The 21,491-nt window shown below is 38.9% G+C and overlaps 1 protein-coding gene across 12 annotated transcripts in view; it reads right to left on the bottom strand.

Annotated features, from left to right (window-relative positions):
* Positions 1–21,491, bottom strand: part of NCKAP5 (NCK associated protein 5) — a 580,968-nt gene that overhangs the window by 289,316 nt on the left and 270,161 nt on the right. For 11 of the 12 annotated variants that reach the window (XM_039495322.1, XM_039495320.1, XM_039495324.1 and 8 more), the window contains one exon: positions 2,470–2,533. In XM_039495322.1, coding sequence (XP_039351256.1) covers positions 2,470–2,533 — 64 coding nt within the window. Of the gene's footprint in view, positions 1–2,469; positions 2,534–20,961; positions 21,149–21,491 lie in introns of all 12 variants that reach the window. The other variant, XM_039495331.1, reaches the window with a different exon arrangement.

The following is a 21,491-nucleotide window of genomic DNA, read 5'->3' as shown; positions in this document are numbered from 1 at the left end:
TCTTCATTTTAATCCTTTCACCTCAGCATTTCCTGGTATATCTACTGCCAGGAATAAATTGAACACTGAGATAGTGTAACTCTGGGAGCCAAGGACTTACAAAAAATGCATTTCCTTTGTGGGTCTGATAGCTTGGTATCATATACTGTTTCCTCCTGATCTCGTCTCTCTCAAAAAGATGGGATACCTCACCATGAGTGGCACACAACATTCTCTCCTCGTAAAGATGCATTTCATTATTGCTTACCACGTGTTATTTATACAGATGTGTATAACTCATATTTAGAGCAAAGATATCACAGCTCAAATAGGATCTAAAACACATGCTTAATGTTTACTTTTAATTACTGCTCTGTCTGAATAATCCCCACTGCAGCGATTCCTGTAATGGTGGGTGGACAAGATAGCGCAACAGGTCTTTCCTGTCTATAATTCCTTGGGCTATACATAGAAGACAACAGCTGGTAATAAGTTATGGCTGAAATTAACTAGCATTCCCCGTGTATGGAAGAAAAGCCTAAATAGTGTAGATTTTTCTACCTGACGTAGGAGAAACATGCTCTGGAATCACATGTACTCAAAAAGTAGGTATGTCTAGAAGGTTAATAATACTTAAAGAGCCTCGAATTATCCCACAAGAAGTACTTCACATTTAAGATACTGCGTTAGTTCTATGCCTACAAGGAAAGCTAGTTTATAAAATTAAAGGAAACATTTCAATCAAGGTAACAGCACTTTGTACTTCTGTAAAATTATTTATACTGAAAACTAATACACCTGAGGCCTGAAGTCAGTGGGAGTTTTGTCTGAGTTACAGACTCTTAGATTATGATTTAACACTGGAAAGTATTTTGTTTCCTCAGCTTGTATATGAGCCCTGCTCCAATACATACAGTAGAGTCATACTTTATAATGCCAGAAGGGACCATTGTGACCATCTAGTCTGACTGTCTGCATAACACAGACAGGACACTGGAATTCCATGAATTAATTGCTGTTTGGATGTTTTTTCCTAAACGATATGCTCTAGCCCAATCTTGATCTACAAATTGCCAGTGATGGAGAATCTATCACAACAATTTGGTAATTTTTTTCAATGGTTAATTGCAGTGTCAGTTACACTGTTAAAAATTTGCTCCTTGTTTCCAATTAGAATTTGTCTAGCTTCAGCTTCCATTAAAACCATAGCTTCAGAATCAAACTCATTTTTATCTGCATGCTGCCAAATATGGCTTCCAAACCTCTCTCATTTTATTATACCAGTCATTAAATGTGGCTTATTTATATATATAATATATATAGATATAGATATATTTAAAAGGGAACTGTTGAAATTTTAAGGTTTTCAAGACTTTGCATCACAGGACTAATGGAGTTTTTACATGCCCAAATGTACTTCTCATATGGGTCACTGTTTCAGACTCTCTGCACTTAGTTTAACAAACTATGGGCCAAATTCTGTCTTCAGATCCAACTAAATGACTCTATTTTAGTCAATGGCAGCCTCATGCACATGTCCAAGGGAACTGGGTTTTGTTCTAGGCATCCTGAACATGTCTGCTTTATCCTGTGGGTCCCTCACACTTTTCAGGTGAAGGCAGGGATAAATAGAATCCTTCTCAGATAGGAAAGCTCCTCTGGATTTCAAATAAATTAGGCAGTGTCAATAAATTGTTGGGGAAAAAATGATGTTTTAGTATGATAACGTAATGCTGACAGACCTTGGTTGTCAGCAAGTGGGATTGAACCTGAGACCTCTGGAACTTAGTGCATGAGGCTCTGCCACATGAGCTAAAAGCCATATGGCTCTTTGTTAAGGCTGTAGAGCAGACTTGTTAATCTCTCTCACTCTCTAAGTGGTCTCAGTGCCACTAGATGGGATAGAACACCACACCCAGGAGGTGTGTGGGTTACAATAAAGCATGCTATCAATTGACGTTATAGTTAACTAAAACCAGCCATGCCCGTTTTAACTCACAATCTTCATCCCACAAGCTTGATACATGGAAAACAGACAACCAATGGAAAGCAAAAAATAAATTAAGAGCTTAAAATTTATAAAGTTATCAAACTGGTCTTCTTTTCTTTCTTTAATCTTCCTTACTTTAATTTTTCCATTTTTCACAGCTTGGGAGGGGCAACTGATGACTAAACAAACCTAATCTCTCAATCTGATATTGCCTATTTAGGTTCACAGTGATGCTTGCGAGAGTCTCAGTGTGAATTTCCAGCAGAGCCCATCACCAGGGCAAAGGAGGCTATTTCTCAGCCTAATACAAGTATTTCCAAGGCAATGGTGTTTCTGGAATAGCTTTGATTTTTTTCCAAAATCATCACTGGCAAAAACATCATTAAGCCTAATGCAAGACTAATATTTCAGTGGCCACCCTCAGGAAGGTGTAATGTGTCTGAGGCCTGAATAGAAAGGGTACAACTGGAATTGCAAAACAGATATTAGCCAACACTTACCATTGTCCCTTCACTCTTACTTCGCGCAACTTCCCGCTGCAGCTGAGCCACAGACAACTTCTCCCTATGGAAAGAGAAGCACATGAAAAGCACATCATTTTTCACTAGTTAGGAGAATGCTCTGCTCGCATGTCACTGCAGCATTCTTCGACATTGCCGTGGTAACCGTCTTGGCAGAGCTTTCTCTCTGCCATATTTCCTAAAAATGTTTAAAGGCATTGAGCTTTATCGTTGCGTTTAATGACAGCCTGACACCATGTCAGTGAATCAAATCAATCTATGCATCAGTTGTCCCATTGAAACAAGTAGCAAAGTAGCCAGTGATCTTGGCTTTATGGGAAAACTTCACCTAAATTACATTGTCCATCATTTTTCTGTAACCTTGCGCATCAACTTTATTCCACTCTATGGCAGCTCTGGTTACAAGGTTGGTATATTTAAAAACATATTTGTTACTATATTTTTACTTTAAACTATCAACAGAAGAAGCCAAGAATGCATTACCAACCCCATTCATAAACACATTCTGTAGCATTTTGTAATTCAGTGTTACTTACAATTTTAGACCCCAATCCTGAAACCCTTAGTGACATGAAATCCTCATTCAGGTCCTTAGTTTGACTTCATGTAAGCTTATTTGTTTTAGTAAAGTGAGGGGGGCTGTATAAATCAAGCTGTTATTGTGTACAGTAAACAACAAGAGAGAGAGTTTCTCTCAGAGTTATTTGCATGGGATAAAATATATGGTTTTAGTGGATTTGAAGAGAAATTAGGGAGCAGATTGTCAGTACTCCGGTGTAGCGCCACTGACTTCAGTTAGAGCAATGCCAGTTTACACCAGCTGAGGCTGTTGTCCTAAATGATCCTGGAGTGGACAGACCTAGTATGTAGGAGGTACAGAAGAGAAGGCTCTTACTCCAATAGTGTAAAGGGAAACAAAAGATACCAGTGCTAGTTAAGTAGAGTGATCAGGAAGAGGAATAAAGAAACAGGAAATAACCTTTTAAAATTGTTTTAAGAAAGGCAAGATGGGCATTTTTCAATTGGGTCCAATAATTATTGGGGAATATTAATGATGCAACCACATTGAAACAAAAAAATGTGTGGAGAGGACAACACACTATTCTTATAGCCACCCTGAGGGTGAGGATAGTAAAACTTTCGGAGAGGGAAAGAATATGATCCCCTTGCACCTACTGTTTAAACCTCTGAGGAACAGAATTTCAAGAAGCCCAGACTGTCATACATAATTCCATGCAAATCTTTGGTAAGTGAACAATAACACACATCATACCCCATAACAACACTCTCACTTAGAGAGTTCTATTCACTTAATTTATTCACTTCCATTCATCAAACACGATCTCGACCTAAAATATATATACAGTGGTAATCCTGAGGAGGGAGTAGTAGTTAATGTAATTCCCTGACCACAGTTTCAGTTCACACTTCAATCCAAGAACTTTATCTTCAATTAAATAAATGGTGTGGACAATAGACACCTCATCCCCATATTAATTCCAAAGCAGATATTATCTGTCCCCCTTTCTTGATCTGCTTACAATACATGAGCAGTTTTTTGCAACTAAAGCCATCATGATGGATAACTAGCTTGCTGAAAGATGCTTCACTTCCTTTGCGTAAGTAAAAAACTTTTATCAATGATTCAACTCCAACACCTCTCCCATCTTTGCACACCTGAAGCACTATGTTGTACAACATAATACAAACTGTTTAAAATATGCTTTTTTAAAATCATGAAAATAAAAGTTTCCTTTTTAAAAATTTAACTAATTAAACCAGTCAAGGGATGAAAAAGAAGGGGTAAAAGGCAGCAAGAGTAGGCAAATATGAAACTAATAATGCTCAATTCATATATGTATGTGTACACAAATATACACGTGTGAATACACGTGTCCTACGAAACAAAAAACTTTTTTTAGAGGTTGAGTTTCAGCATAGGCAGACACAGATCAAGATGAATTTAGAAAAGGGGGAGAGTGAAAGGATTCAGTACCCATGAGCCAATCACAGTAAAGTCCCAATCTCCTACCAATTTATGAAGCAATGGAGGATTCATTAAAACAGTAAGCGGTGCAAGTACATAGACCAAGGCTCATGGAAGATGCCGGAAGCGGCCAGATACTCAGCTCTCCATAACCCACCAACAACTGGCTACACTGAAAAACATTTATACAACTCCAGAACAAAGGCTGAAACTTAGACTGCATCATTTCACTTAGTAAATCACCACCCTAAAAGGGAAGACAAGATTGACTGGTAAAAGCATGAAGGTGAGGGCAGGTGAGAAAGGAGATGATTGAAATCTAGAAAGAGGAAGTATTCTCTTTTTCCCTAAACTTGTGGAATCTCTGTCCTTTCAAGGCTCCCACAGAGAGAAGAGAGACAGAAATGCTCTGTCTAGCCCTGGGGAATTCTTTCCGCAGAAAATAATGCTGACAGTCAGCATCAGCTCCCTGGAGAGCCTACTCCGTGCCATTGAGAAGAGTTGGCCCAGGCACAAATGAGAAGATTGTGTCAGCAAAGTTATTTTAGGAACAATTCTGCCAGGACCAGGAGATGCTTCAGAGTGGCCCATCACAGATATGTGAGTATCTGCAGGATTCCACAAGGGTTGATGGCACTGGGTTGGATGGCACCAAACCACACACACATCTTGGGCCAGAAAACTAGTCCCCCTCCCCTCTCAATGATGGGGATCCTTAGTCAGGAAACTTAAGCTGAAACTGAGTTTTCTGCTTAAATCTGCCCAGACGTGGATATTGACATGGCAAAGCATAACCTGACCTATATATCTTTTAAAATCCCTACTATTATATTAAAGTTGCAAATTGTCTGTTCTTATATCCCCGTGTGTTTGTGTGTATGCGTCTGTAGACAGAAGCCACTTTCATATCATATTGTGTTACGTCCCATCTCATCTTTGTACTGTTCAAAAATGGGTTATATCTTAAAGGTTAATATGCTGCAAATGCTTTATATTAGTGTAGGCCCATGGAACAATGAGGTCTTATTTTCAGTACTGGCATCTGCTGATGCATACTGAAAGTCATATCCGAGGAGTACATTTAAAACAATGTGAAACAAAGAACGGTCTAAAACAGAGGTGAGCAAACTACGGCCCGCGGGCTACATCCGGCCTGCAGGACCCTCCTGCCCGGCCCCTGAGCTCCTGGCCTGGGAGGCTAGCCTCCGGCCCCTCCCCTGCTGTTCCCCCTCCCTCGCAGGTTCAGCTCACTGCACTGCAGGTGCAATGCTCTGGGCAGCAGGGCTATGAGCTCCTGGGGCAGCATAGCTGCAGAGCCGGGGCCTGACCTGGTGCTCTGTGCTGCACGGTGCATGGCTGGCTCCAGCCGGAAGGCCACCAGCCACCAGTGCTGCAGGCAGCGCGGTAAGGGGGCATGGAGCCGGGGGGTTGGATAGAGAGCAGGAGAGTTCGGGGTGGCGGTCAGGGGATAGGAGTGTGGGTACGGGTCAGGGCAGTCAGGGCAGTTTAATGGGGGCAGCAGTCCTGGGGGGGCAGTCAGGAAGGCGGGGGGGTTGGATGGGGTGGCGGGGGGCAGTCAGGGGACAGGGAGAAGGGGTGGTTGGATGGGGCAGGGGTCCCGGGGCACGAGAAGCAGATGGGGGCAAGGGCCGGGCCATGCCCGGCTGTTTGGGGAGGCACAGCCTCCCCTAACCGGCCCTGCATACAATTTCCGAAACCCAATGTGGCCCTCAGGCCAAAAAGTTTGCCCGCCCCGGTCTAAAAGATAGGATGCTGGACTGGGAGTCAAGACACCTGCATTTGGTTCCTGGATCAGTCACAGACTTCCTATGTAATCATAGATTATTAGGGTTGGAAGGGACCTCAGGAGATCATCTAGTCCAACCCCCTGCTCAAAGCAGGACCAATCCCCAGCTAAATCCCCAAATGGCCCCTTTAAGGATTGAACTCACAACCCTTGCTGGGCAAGTCTCTTGGTCTACTATGTGCCACAGTTTGCAACCTGTAAAATGGGGATGATACCTTCCAGTTTCACACGTATTGTGGATAAAATCCACTAAAGCTTGTGAGATGCTCAGATACTACAGTGAGCAAGGCAATATAAGTACTTAGATAAATAGGATTTGTTCAAAGGGAAAGTTAAATTGGGAGGCATACTTCCAAATTGGGCCACCAAGGTAGCTCATTGTGGCTTTCATCTAGCAGACCAAAGCACCCACTTTGGGAAGTACAGTATATGAGACAGGAAAAGCTGGCCCAGGAAGAAATAAAATAAAAAGGACTAAGCAAGAGAGTACAGATGTGAATGCGCCTTTCAACTTGACTGGGGGATTCTTCTCTTTTCATGCGTAAGTTGTTGTGGAGTCAGAGAAGCAAAACACAAAGGGGAATCAGGGCAAATCAAGGTTTGGAGTAGAGCAGATCAGAAAAAACCTCAGCAGAACAGTTTTTCATTGGAAAGTGCAGTTCCATCAAAATTGAAACTCTGAAAAAAAAAAACCTATTTCAAAACATTCTGTTTCTACATTTTCAGATAATGTTTTGACTTTTCCTCCAAAACAACTTTTTATTTTATTTTGTGTTATAATACAATTTAAATTTTTAAAGTCAAAATTGAAATGAAATATTTCAAACAATCCCAATAATTTTTGTAGGATTTTTTTTCAGAAAATTTCAAAATTTTCAGGTTTTACTCTGGATTGGAATAAAAAGTTTCTAAATCTTGAAATCCTGTGAAACAGAATTTCCATTCTTTACATAGCACTAATTTTCAAGAACTCTGTAGAAAGATGACTCCTACCAGAGAAGTTACATGATTACCTCTAACCTATTGCAATCCAACTTTTACATAAGCATTTATGATCATAGGCATTTTTGCCATTTTCCTAAACTATTTACCATTCACAAATTTAATCATTGGAACAATTTCCATTCATCATGGTACCTACCTATCAAATAACAAAGTATTTCTAAGCAAGCATTCCTATTTTAGAGTACTTTCATGCAGCTAATATTAGCAAAACCTAAGTAAAGTATATCAAAACAATTTGGATCTTGCATTTAATCTAATCAAGTTTTTGTTTCATTTGTTTTTGTTTTCCAGCTTGAATATCAGAGCTCTAAACATCTATTGAAAATGCACAGGTAGAACAAATACACTAATAGCACCTTTTGTGCAAATATGTAGCTTTTAAACACAGCCCTTCTTTTAAGGCACTTTGCATGGATGCTACTGTAACACTGACAGACCCCGGTCGTTGGTGGGCGGAATCCTACCATAAGCAAATTACAAAATTGGTTAATCCTGTTTTAAGGATTTAGCTCATCTACTGGAAATAGTCAGTTCCTTTTTTGCATTGCTTCACTGCTTTAATATGCTTTAGTGGAAAAGCTAGCATATGCTTTGAGGGGTTTTGACTTTTTAATTGCAAAACAAATGCCTAAGGATATTTCATGAGCAAAACACATAAGAGCTGTTTATCCGTATTTACAGTCTGCTAGAAAAATCAACATTAAAATACACACAATGAAACAATATGGGGCCTCCCGGTATCCACTTCAGCTGTCTGCAAATAAGGATAGAAAGAAATTATTTTCTCTCCCCATTCAATCTTATATTTGAATGCAGAACAAGCTATAAATTCCCAGAGACCTTGAGAACCCCAAAATCCCATCTATGCTTTCACTAATAAAAAGATTTCTCTTTCTGGTACATGAATCTTCTGAGTACTACCAGCAAGAGTGTCTTGGAGAAATATTAGAAAGAGAGCTTCCTTGAGGGATTTCCTAATGAAACAAAGGTAGGATGGTCACCCTTAGAGTATCTTAGCATGATGCAAGATAAAATATGTGAATATTTGAAAAAATCTGCAAGGAAGAACAAAATACTATTTTTTCAATTGAAAACAAAACACAAAAACAAAAACTAGCTTGCTATGTATGACAAAAAAAGGTTAAGGGCACTGCATAGCCATTTGTTGCATGGGTGTCTAAAACAAAGTTTATCTAGAGGCAAACCAAGTTTTTGTTTCTATTTTAAATAGGCCCCCATCCTAGAAATGAAGAAATTGTGTAGTTCACTCCAAGCAGATTGTTACCTTCACTTACTAGGACATGTTACTGAGGCACAGTAGTGCCCCTGGACCAAATTAGTCCATGGTGTAATTTCATAGCATTCCATCAGAGATTAACTTGACCCATTGGGCATGGTGATACATTGTTTTGCACCACATGTAATCATATACACCAGCAAAATGATTGCAAAGTGCATACAAAGTGCTACCATTCTGAGTTGGTAGCATTTTGCACACAGTTTGAATTATTGTAAATTATTATACAATTATAGCAAGGGAGAATGAGGTCCATTGTGTTAACTGTGACCAAATAAGACTATCCATTAAAAGCCACCGTCTGAAGAAGTAAATCATTCACAAGTCTGATTAAGACAGAACCTGTAACAGTTCTCAGCCCAGATTTTTTTTTTAAATCAACACAGTGTCAGTTGGATAAGCATTTTTACTATGACTGAGCTAAAGACTATAATAGGTTTTCAGCTGCTTTAGCCTTTCAGATGTTTTGAATGTATAAGAACATTGTGATGAGCCTTCAAAGTTAATTTAATTTTCTCAGAATATTTTTTAAATAGAAATATGCTTAGCTTTGCTGTGAAGTTACACGGTTTTACTAATTTTTAAATCAAGTATATTTTATCCCTATAGTTACTACAGCAGACCTGAACCAGACAAAAAAATTCAGCAAAGACTGGACAAAATATGTAAATAAATTCACTTCAGATGTACTTGTTGCCACTTTTAGAAAAAATATTAAATAAGAAGTTTACTAAATGCCATTAGAAAACATATTTTGTGCTTTTAAACTTGATTTGCATTGTAAAGTGGCATATGTTGCAGAAGGTGGATCACAGGCCATCAATACAACAGGGGACAGTGTTCCCAAAATGCCTAGTCAGAGACCTTTCGTAGAGGTAACTGAGGGAGCCAGACAAAGATCTGATCATACTCTTGGCAGACAGGACCAATCATACACATGCAATTGCTTCGTGAGAATACAATTAGAGGAAAATACATTTAAAATTCTTCCTACCACTAATATCTCTCACAATAGCCTACCATTCTGTGTAATGATGCGATGGGACAAGTAAGGCATATTTGACCCACAAAGGAAAAAGTTTATTATGTTCTAAATAATCCTGCCTAAATTCTAACGTCTTCCTAACTACTACTTCTCCCAAAAGAAACTATGCCATGTTACCAGTCACAGCTAACTGACAGAGCTCAGGTTTTCAATACCAAACACTAACTTCTCAAAATACAGAGTAAAAAATAACTGGATTCATTTTTTTTTAAAATAAAAATACCAGAACTTTGAACAAAAATGTTAGTGTATGTCATGGTCTGCTCAGAGACGTTCCAGACACACACAAAAAGATGCTAGATTTGTTGTGTAAATTATTCACTTAAAAATCCAAGTATATATTTTCTAATCCTATGACTTAATCTATACAGTCATAGGTCCAAACTCTCTCTATAATGGGCCAAACCCTAACACTGAACCTGAACTTCCCAAACTTTATGTTAAGATTCTGATCCATATTTTGAAATCTCAAATTCTGGAGCTTTTAGATAAAGAATTTTGGTTCAGCCTCCGACATAGGTAAAATGATATTATATCTTTCCAGCGTAGCAGTTCAGGCTAGGGTTGCCAACCCTCCTGGATTGTCCTGGAGTCTCCAGGAATTAAAGATTAATCTTTAATTAAAGATGGTATCATGTGATGAAACTCCAGGAATACATTCAATCAAAATTGGCAAAATTGTCTCAGATGGAATCTCATTCTAATTTTCAAAGAAGGTTTAGGCATGCACAATTAGATTAGGACACAGTTTCAGTGCTAAGAAATAATTTTATTTTGTTTAAAGTTTTGTAATAAAAAAGTATTTTGGCATCAATCAAAAGTCAGGGAGATTTGAAATTTCTGGGTACTGCACCTAAAACCTGATGTAATGCTTCACTGAATCCAGTTGCCCAGGTTCCATAGAGAACACAATACAAATAAAAACCTGACAAAGGCCTTTTTCCAGTCTTAATCACACACCAGTACACCCACCATGTGTGTGCAGAATGTGTCTCTTGGATTCTTAACACTGAAGCTGCTTTCAGAGTTTCCCTTTCATACTGTAAATGATCGTTTTCTGCTACAGCTGTACCTCGCCTTTATTTAATTCCTCTTAGGGCCTGTGCTCATGTTATCCAGACACTAATTTTTCTCTATACCAATCTTAACCTGAGAACAACAAAAGAGAGACTGTTTTCGTTAACGTTTCACACTTAGCTTTATAACTTTCACACTGTGTTGAACTTGCACAGTTCTGCACAAAAGAAGTATTACTTAAAAGTCTAGTATTTTCCTTCATGTAGTGAATCATTTGTAACACTGAGCTCGTCTTCCTGTAAAAATACAAGAGGCAACTTGGGAGATTGAAAAACATGCTTTGTACAAAATTATTTCAAATAGTTACACCATACCACACTAGCCAAATTGTACGTTAGCAAGCACTGTTTTATTATCATATGGGTATATCAATCCATACAAATGCAGATTCCTTTGCCACTGGAAAATAAAAATATCTTGACAGCAACATTACACAGTAGAAAGGCAGGAAGTGAAGAGTACCCAACTGAAAAGGCAGTAAACATTTAAGCAGGCAGGATATGAAATCTGAATTTTGAAAGCACACATGTATCATTAACTCTTTCAAAACACTTACCCTCACTTTCCAAAAAGGCAGTGGGATGTTAAATAATCATTAGTAGCCAGGACCTTGTTCTTCCAATGATCCAAAAAATCATAGTCTCTAAAATCCACTAAACCAATGCTCCAGCATGGTGCCAATTCTGACTTATGGTGAAGCGTACTGTGCACAGAATTACAAACACCACTTCCTTCAACACCCTTGTTTTCCATGGAAGTTTCCCATCCAAGTACTAACCAGGCTTGACCCCATTTAGTTTATGCGATCTGACAAGAGCACAGACTCAAGGTGATATGACTGTAGTGAATAAATGTAACTGTTTTAACTGGTGTTGTGATCACTGTGGTTAGCAGTGCTAAATACTTTCTACTGTAGGAAATTATGTATACTGGATTTAATACTATCAAAATGGCAGTTCCAAACTGAATTCTTAATCATTATTTTGCAATCATGACCATTTTAATTGGATCTGGCAATGGAGAAATTTTACTTGCATGGAAAAACTAAATGAAAATATAAATATGATGGCAAGACACAGTAGAAGAAGCTTTATTTAAAGGAATATTTTAATTTACATTGTCTGCAGTCATTTTTGGTGTATTAACCCTGTTAAAACACCATCAGAATAATTCCTATATAGAAAATGGCACCAATAATGCAGAGTTTTCTATTTATTTGTAATTGTTTATATTATAATTTAATTGAATTTACATAACAGAAGTAAGTATGGCTGAGATCAGGGCCCTATTGTGTTAGGCACTCCCCAGACACACCGAAAGTGCCCTGAAGAGTTCACAATCTAAACAGACAAGACAAACAAAAGTGTTGGAGAAAGGATGGATATCAGCAGTCCCCACCGACTCTCTACCTAGCCATTAGTTGGCAATTTCCCACAGACATCAAATATGAAAGTCCTTAGGAAAAATTTGAAACAGGACAGGGTAACTGCTCTACAGAATAGTTCAGACAAGAGACAGAAGGAATGGTGGAGGGGGGAAAGGGGAGAAAGCTTCAAAGATCATTGTGAATGACAAATGAGTGTTTGAGGCAAGCATCATCGGTGTAGTGGAGGATACAGGGAACATCCCCAAAAAGATTCAGGAACAGATATGTATGGTGAGGCAGAATCACGAAGGGTCTCAAAGGTGAGGACAAAAAGGTTGAATTTGATGAAGAGAAGGAGGAAGAGCCCGTAAAAAGAGTGAAAGAGAAAGGGTGGCAAGGTAAGGACTATAGAACAGATTATGAGAGGATAATTTTTCTGAGAGACAATTATTCGCCTGAGCTGCTGTCATGGTAAGTGAGACCAGCTGGGGAAATTCAGCTAAAAGCCCCTTGATTTAAACACCTGGGAGCTGGTGGCAGTGTATTTTGAGATGTGGTCTCTTGACTCAAATTCACTATCCCTATGAGTCCAATGGGGTCTGTACAGGTCCTCTGAGCAATTCTCAGTGCAGGATTCAGACCTTAATGACCTGTTGTTGTTTTAGTTTAAACACAACTTTTACATCTGTTGTCATTTAGGAAAAAAACACTGCTTTAAACTTGGGTTGATTCCACAGCTCTAAGAAAAACAGCATCTTTATACTCATGCCAAAAAATTTTTCCCAAATCATAACCTATTGAAAGTTAATCACAAAGTTTACAATGTTGAGCTCTGATTTTATCACATGCTTTCAGCAGAGGTAGGTCAAGAGTCAGTGCTTTTTAAACTGTTGACCTTTAAACAATTATCATCAGCAATAGCCAATAGTCAGCAGGATACCAAAAAGGATGGCATGCACAGCCTGCTATTCTCATGAAGTGTACTTGTACTTTTTATTCCACTGATTAAGTAGAGATAAAGGGAGTAGCAAGCAGCATGCTGTAAAAGCATCATGTTCCAGAATACATACAATTATTGATGAGACTGCTTTTTTCAAGAAAGTTAGTGACGTTGTGCCATCAACTTTTCACAGCTAGTGCTGTCTCTCTATCAGGAAAGAAGATACTCAAGCTTGCCTTCAATTGTAACATAAGGAAAATCTTGTATGACATAATGCTGAATCATCAGGATAATTCTGAATTATATTGAGCAAGGATTTACAAACCTGTGACAACTTCTCTATTATGGCCACTAATCAAGAGCAATGGTCTTCAGTTGCCAGTGGTTCTTTAAACCAAATATGACAGGGGGAAAAAGAATTTGGAATAGTAATAAGTAGGCTCTGACCAGCTATCTGAACAAAATGACTGTTTTGGTACAGGTATTAACAATTTTATTAGAACTAATACATCTAGCAGATCAGGTAGGGTGAAAAGTTAAGTCAAGTGGGAGCAGTATACAGTCATATAATTACAGTGATTATTTTTTCTACAGTTGAAAAATCAGGAAAACGCTAAGACTGGAAAAAAGTTTAGTTCATGATCATGAAAAGTTTGGTTAATACAATGCAAAGTGATCTTACTATATTAGCCTAAGACAAGATTCAAACCAAAAACCAGTGTAACAAACAATAAGGTTTTCCATCTATGGAGCGAATGGATGTCTGTCTAAAACCAAAGTTTTAAACCCCTTTACTCAGCATGATCTACTTTCATTTTGCTCAATATGCAAATGTATTTTTAGCAAAGAGTCCTGTGGCACCTTATAGACCAACAGATGACCACGAAAGCTCATGCTCCAATACGTCTGTTGGTCTATAAGGTGCCACAGGACTCTTTGCTGCTTTTACAGATCCAGACTAACACAGCTACCCCTCTGATACTTGACACCATGCAAATGTATTTTTAGCATTCAGCATAAGTAAATGCTGAAGATTGAGATGCAGTTTCCATTCTACTTTCCCCCTCTATTAACTATGGTTTGTAACCTGTCCTTTAAATCAGCTTCTGTACCCAATGACTGAAAGATAGCTAATGTAATGCCAATATTGAAAAGGGGCTCTAGAAGTGATCCCAGCAATTACAGACCGTTAAGTCTAACGTCAGTTCCAGGAAAATTAGTTGAAACAATAGCAAAGAATAAAATTGTCAGACATATAGAAGAACATAAATTGTTCGGCAAAAGTCAACATGGTTTCTGTAAAGGGAAATCATGTCTTACTAATCTATTAGAGTTCTTTGAAGGGGTCAACAAGCATGTGGACAAGGGGGGGCCAGTGGACGTAGCGTACTTAGATTTCCAGAAAGCCTTTGACAAGGTCCCTCACCAAAGGCTCTTACTTAAATTAAGCTGTCATGGGATAAGAGGGGAGATCCTTTCATGGATTGAGAACTGGTTAAAAGACAGGGAACAAAAGGTAGGAATAAATGGTAAATTTTCAGAATGGAGAGGGGTAACTAGTGGTATTCCCCAAGGGTCAGTCCTAGGACCAATCCTAGGGTAAACAGTGAGATGGCAAAGTTTGCAGATGATACTAAACTGCTCAAGATAGTTAAGACCAAAGCAGACTGTGAAGAACTTCAAAAAGATCTCACAAAACTAAGTGATTGGGCAACAAAATGGCAGAAGTATTGCACATTGGAAAAAAATAACCCCAACTATACATACAATATGATGGGGGCTAATTTAGCTTCAACTAATCAGGAAAGAGATCTTGAAGTCATCATGGATAGTTCTCTGAAGATGTCCACTCAGTGTGCAGTGGCAGTCAAAAAAGCAAACAGGATGTTAGGAATCATTCAAAAAGGGATAGAGAATAAGACAGAGAATATCTTATTGCCCTTATATAAATCCATGGTATGCCCACATCTTGAATACTGCATACAGATGTGGTCTCCTCATCTCAAAAAAGATATACTGGCATTAGAAAAGTTTCAGAGAAGGGCAACTAAAATGATTAGGGGGTTTGGAACGGGTCCCATATGAGGAGAGATTAAAGAGGCTAGGACTTTTCAGCTTGGAAAAGAGGAGACTAAGGGGGGATATGATAGAGGTATATAAAATCATGAGTGGTGTAGAGAAAGTGAATAAGGAAAAGTTACGTACTTCGTACGTTCCCATAATATAAGAACTAAGGGCTATCAAATGAAATTAATGGGCAGCAGATTTAAAACAAATAAATGGAAGTTCTTCTTCACACAGCGCACAGTCAACCTGTGGAACTCTTTGCCTGAGGAGGTTGTGAAGGCTAGAACTAAATAAATTCATGGAGGTTAAGGCCATTAATGACTATTAGCTAGGATGGGTAAGGAATGGTGTCCCTAGTCTCTGTCAGAGGGTGGAGATGGATGGCAGGAGAGAGAGATCACTTGATCATTACCTGTTAGGTTCACTCCCTCTGGGACACCTGGCATTGGTCACTGTCAGTAGACAGGATACTGGGCTGGATTGACCTTTGCTCTGATCCAGTATGTCCATTCTTATGTTCTCTCCTCCATGCTATTTTCAGTTACTCGTAATTCTCTCAAATACATGCCTTTGGTGCTTATTTTTGGATCAAAAGATCATACATGGGGGATGGGGAAAAGAGAAGAGGAATTGTTCAGCAAAGGCAAAATCAAATGAGCAGTTTTTTGAGTTATAAAAGTGTTAGAAACATAAACTACACCCATTCTCATCTTCCCCTTCCTGTTCCTCTATGTGCATGTGTACACACACACACACACACACACACACACCATCTATATATTCTACATAAGTGTTTGTGTCTACACAACAAACAGCAAACCTAGACATTTCCAGCTTGGCTGGTTTGATAGTTGTAATCAAGGAAGGATAAACAATCAGGTCTAAAGAAAACGGTATCAGTATTTTTAAAGCTTTGAGTGCCAAATCTTGATCCCACTTAAGTCACTTAAGGTGTTTTGCTATTGAATTCAAAACCAGAATATGCCACATCAGTTTTTAGTTTCCTGTTCTCTCACATGCAATTTACAACATAAAGTTCCAGTGTTTTTTATTGTAGGTCCTAATTGATGAAAGTACATGAGCATGTGTCTAACTTTTAACATGAGTACTCTCATCGACTTCAATGGACAACTCGTGCTTAAAGTCAAGCATGTCTTGAGTACCTTCCGGAATCAGGGCATTGGAGTAGTTTAGAATATTGATTAAGGTCACCTCAGTTAAAGCTGTGTTGCTGAAGTGACATATGAGCACTATGGTAGCTCTAAAAACTTTACCAATACCGAATCATTTCTAAAGTACATTATGTGGCACCGCAGCATCTATAAGGAGGCTTAGTTTAAAAAACAAACAACAAAGCACCACTCCTCACAAGGAAATCACATCCAAGTACTCACATTAATACAATGTCAAGTGTGAGAATTCAAGTACTTAAATGTCAGGAAATATCAAGCGTTCTACAGTAGTACCAAACTCTGACAAATCGTGACTACAGATGAAATGTTACGAACGTTAAGTAAGCTCTACATTTAATGAGAGCTCAATATGGTTGAGTTAACATTTTAGTAAAAACCTTGGCCCAAATTCTTAGCTAATGTACACCCTGCTTAGCCCCCATAGTACTAAAGCACAGCGAGTATAAATCAGAATGGAATTTAGGCCATGGGTTCTACTGCAATATTAAGACATCTATATTGCACATATGTTGTATTTTCAGTTCCGGTGCCCTTGTTAAATGTAAACCTTAATGCTTCTGTTGTGTAATGTATACCATAAAATATACAGGAAGAGCAATTTGGCAGAGTTCAACATTGCGGCAGGAACTTTCAGAATTTCCTGACTTAGGTGATTGATTTATCATTCTCAATGTTGCATTAACATTAATATTTGCATTTAATATTGTATTATATCTGCCAATAAGTTGCAATCCAAAAAGCATCTGGGAGGAATTTATATGATGAGGCAAGCTGCCAATGTTCAAAGACTCTATCATTATTATCATCATCATCACCACCACCATCATCATGGGAAACCTCAATGTTAAAATGGACAAGAAAAAAGAACTGAAGGACTAAGAGAAGTCATTTTGGAATACTAATTAAGAACAGGAAGTTTTAGATAACAATGAGGCAGAAGGTCCATGTAAATCCAGTACCTTCTCTTAGTGAATGGTTGTTCATGCTTCCTTTTGTCACTTATTGGATACTAACTCAAAATGTTAGACAACATCTGGCTTCATTAGGACTCTGAGTTTTCTTATATTACATGAAGGTCCTCAATGAGGGCCAGATCCTATGAATGGATCCACCTGACCACACCCCTGCACCTGAGAGAGGCCTCATTGACTTCAATGGTTTCTGAATAGGCCAGAGCTGTTTGCAGGATCTTGCCCATAAGATCCGAACCTGCAACACACACACACACCCCTCAGTGAAACTACTCACTGTACTGTAAAATTAATCAGATTCATAAGTCCTTTGCAAGGTTGGGACCATCACCCACAATGCTGCAAGGAGCTGAGCACCCTCAAGCTCCATTAAAGTCAATAGGAGTTGAACGTTCATAGCACCTTGCAGTGTAGGCCCCTTAATTTAAAAAACAAAACAAATCCTAGGTTCTCTAAACTTTTTGACCAACAAAAGGCCCAGAGCCCATGTATCAATCTCATGACCTTCCCTGTGTTCTGTACCTTCCCCACTGAGTGCCAATATAAAATTTGCTTTCCAGACCATTGCCTCTCTCTTCCAGTCCCCAGAAACTCATCTGCTCTTTCAGCAGCAGTTCATGGTCCACCAACCTGATCTCTTTTATGAAATATCATTTGGGCTGTTAAAGTCTCTGTTTAGGTTTTACACAGAAAGCAGGTTAAAAGGAGAGGAAAGGGACACAAACAGCTACTAAAGGGGCAATGTGGTCCTTACAGGGAGGGGACATTTTAAGTTGCCACTTTTTATCTCCAACCCTCATTCCTCACCATATGCAATTGCATCTCATTCCTGCACATCAACCATTTTGCCACTCTCACTCACTGAGTGTAATGGGGATAAGGATGAGGTCCCAGCTATGCACCAGAGGGAGTTGATACATGGATTGTGACATTGCTAAAACCCTTATGTCAATTTTAGGACACACAGAGTAAGGTTCTGATCTCACCTATTCCTGTCCAAATCCAAAGTAATTCAAGTGAAGTGAATAGAGCTAATCTGGACTGATAATCAGCATAAAAAAAATCAAAACTTCTTCTTTTCCGATTAACTTTTTATGCTCAGTTCTTAGGAACTTTCCTTCTAGTTACTGTTTGCTACTGTAATTTGCAGTGGAAGTGTTTATATTTTTCATATGGTGTTATTTCAGCACATTGTCACATTCAGCAATTCTACTTTATTCTATACTTAGCGCAAGAGGCCATATTTGCAGGCTGAGTATTACTATCATTACATGGACGATTGTAGATGTTTCTACTTGGTCTGATAGAGATTGCTCTTAACAGTCTCTTTCATTTAACGACTGTAATTCAGCTTCTGACCTCTTATCTGGTGTGTGTGTGTGTGTTTATTTCGCTTGACTGAGCAGTTCTCCATACAAAATGGATTCAACTTCTTTAATGATGTGCCTCTCTCTGATTATCTGTTTCTTTTGTGAAGCTTTAGAGTATCACATCTGTGTTGTGTACAGGTTTATCCTAACTTTTTTTTCCCCTACTAATTCCTATTTCTTCCCTTAGATTTAAAGATGAGAAAAGTTTGAAAGCCAAAAGATCACAGAAAACACATGAGGACTTCTGAAGATTCTGATCAAGATAGTACAAGCTGTAAATCTGGGATAGTTCAGCCATTAGCCAGAAATAGTGAATTCTTTTTCTTCCCGGTCTAGCCACTGGAAGACAATTTTGAGACAATCTGTGAAGAAATGTTGAGAATTTCTCTTTGCAAAAAACAGCTGAAGTTGAAAGTTCAGTTAATAAATCCCTTGACTAACGATAGTTTATATGTATTTTCTCTGGAGATTTGTCACATGGACAAGATGTTTTGTGGAAACTCTTTTGAAAAACTCTTTTGCATTTCCCTAAAGGATTATTAATGAGATTTCAGTGCTCATGAAAGATTTAAGATTGACAGCACTGGAATCTCCAGTCCTCTATTAATATAATGTGCCGCATGGTTAGCAGCAGTGTAACTTTCCCAACTAGTGTGTTTCAATCCAAGGTCAAAAGACAATACAGACTCAGCCAATGTCCTTCTCTCTACTGAGGCTGCCTGCACAGGTGCTAATTAAAATGTGCACTACAAAACAGAATCAGACCATTAATTTCAGAGATCTGTGGGCTATGACTTTGTCACAGTTGAAATCAATCAGATATAAGCTACCAGTGAAAGGCAATGACAGGCTGCCTGTAGCATTCATTCTCTCTTATGGTAACCTCTGATCAATATCTGATCTTTTGCTTAGTTATAATCCATTTTTTAGATCAGTCAGTTCTTTAGCTCCTCAGTTAAAATTCAGGTTTGATGCTGATCAGTGTGTAATTCCATATGTTTCCAATACGTCATCAGGTTTTAAAACTTTTGTCCTCCTCATAATATTTGCAGAGAGTCGTCAAGATTAAAGATCATCTGAACCTACCAAAAATGTTGGTTGCTAAACTCATTTGTGTATTTCCAGGATATATGGGGGACACAAAGTGGGAAGTCAAGCCTGCAAAATTTGGAGGTCTTTTTGGAAACACAAGGCCTTAAATCCACTCCCATATTTCTAAGGGAATGGAGTGGCAAAATTCCATTTTAGGCCTCTTTGGAAAGAAGACCCCAAACATACTTGCAAATTTCTAGGAGGGTAGGGGAAGAAAGGAAAGTAGGATTTAAAAAGCAGAATAAATTAGGTGTTTTGGAGGGAGAGCCCAAGCTCAGCAAAACTACTATATCCTGCCTTCATGGATCGAGGGCTCTTTGTATCTTATTTTGCTTCTATTTTGAGTTTACAAAAGGTATAATTCACCTCCCTGTTTGTTTTCTGTTTCTAATACCCCTGAAACCAACTAGTGTTTTCAGGACTGGACATACTACTACAGATTTTTGCCAACTCTGTATACTACATCTGCTGTGTTGTTAGTGTATAAAGAAAATAGCTGCTCATTTCATTACCAATTGACCTTTTCATTTCCTTAAACTCCTATTTTCCTTGTGAGTATACTGGATCATTACAACATGTTTTTGATACTCTTTGCAATCTTTATTTTCAGCATCTCACACAATGTAATGGGTTTTCATCCACCTATAAACTGTCCAACATCAAGACCTTTGTCTTTCTTATCGAGTCTTGCTTGCCAAACATCACGCCTTTCTCCTTCTGAAGTTTCAGATATTGTATGCTTTGTTGCCTTCTGGCTGTCATTCATATCTTAATCTAATTGAACACAACAAAGATTCAAAAAATATTCATTTTTTTTTCTTTGTAGAGGTAGACAGGGGACAGAGTGAATAGATGGTTTCACTCTTTGTTCACTCTCTCTTGACTTCTGTATCCATTTTCTGAACTATTTTTTCTTGTACAAAGCGTTCATGTCTTATCCGCTATGCTAGCAATCAGTGAAGAGAAAGGATATAGAAGGGAAATGAAAAGTGTTAAGAGATATTTAGCTGCTTATAGCTGAGTGACATCTAGCAACACACATGCACTAATATTAAAGGCTGGTTTTGCTAGAAGATGAGAACTTGTCCAATGGCAAGAAAGAAAATGTGCAAACTAAGAAATATCCAGTGCAAAGACCACCCAAGGACCAAACCTAGCCATTGTTGAACAAACTACTTCTACCATAGGCGCAGGCTCTGTGGGTGCTCAGGGGAACACCCATGGAAAAAAAAATAGCGAGTGCTCAGCACCTACCAGCCATCCGCCGATCAGCGGTTCGGCGACGGGAGGAGGTGCTGAGGAGGGAGCGGAGCAGCAGCAGGAACAGGTGGAGCAATGATGGGGCCTTGGCAGAAGGGGCAGAGTGGGGGTGCAGCCTCAGGGTGCAGTGGGAGAGGAGCATCAACCCGGAACAATGAAGGTCGGTGCCTGTGGACTTCTGCTGTGACTCCCACAAGAAATGAGACATCCAAATCATTTTTATTTAGGAAATTTATTTATTTTAGATGCACTTTTAATAAAATTTATAAATATGAAAATAACCTTCAACCATGATGTGTGCATGCCATTGCTGAGCACGGGTTTGATCTTAAAGCCCGCTGAAGTCAATGGGAGTCTTTCCAATTGGATTTGGACTAGGCCATAGGAGCGTTATCTTATTATACAGTTGCCAACTTTCTAATTGCAGAAAACCGAACACCATTGCCCCGCCCTCTTTCCCACTCCTTTCCTGAGGCTGTGCCCCTGCTCTGCCCCTTCTCTGAGACCCCATTCCCCACTCCCTT

The sequence above is a fragment of the Mauremys reevesii genome, linkage group 11, assembly GCF_016161935.1.
Source record: "Mauremys reevesii isolate NIE-2019 linkage group 11, ASM1616193v1, whole genome shotgun sequence".
In the NCBI taxonomy this organism is placed as follows: Eukaryota; Metazoa; Chordata; order Testudines; family Geoemydidae; genus Mauremys; species Mauremys reevesii.
The sequence above is the reverse complement of the archived record's forward strand: the minus strand, read 5'-3'. Positions and strand labels throughout refer to the sequence as shown.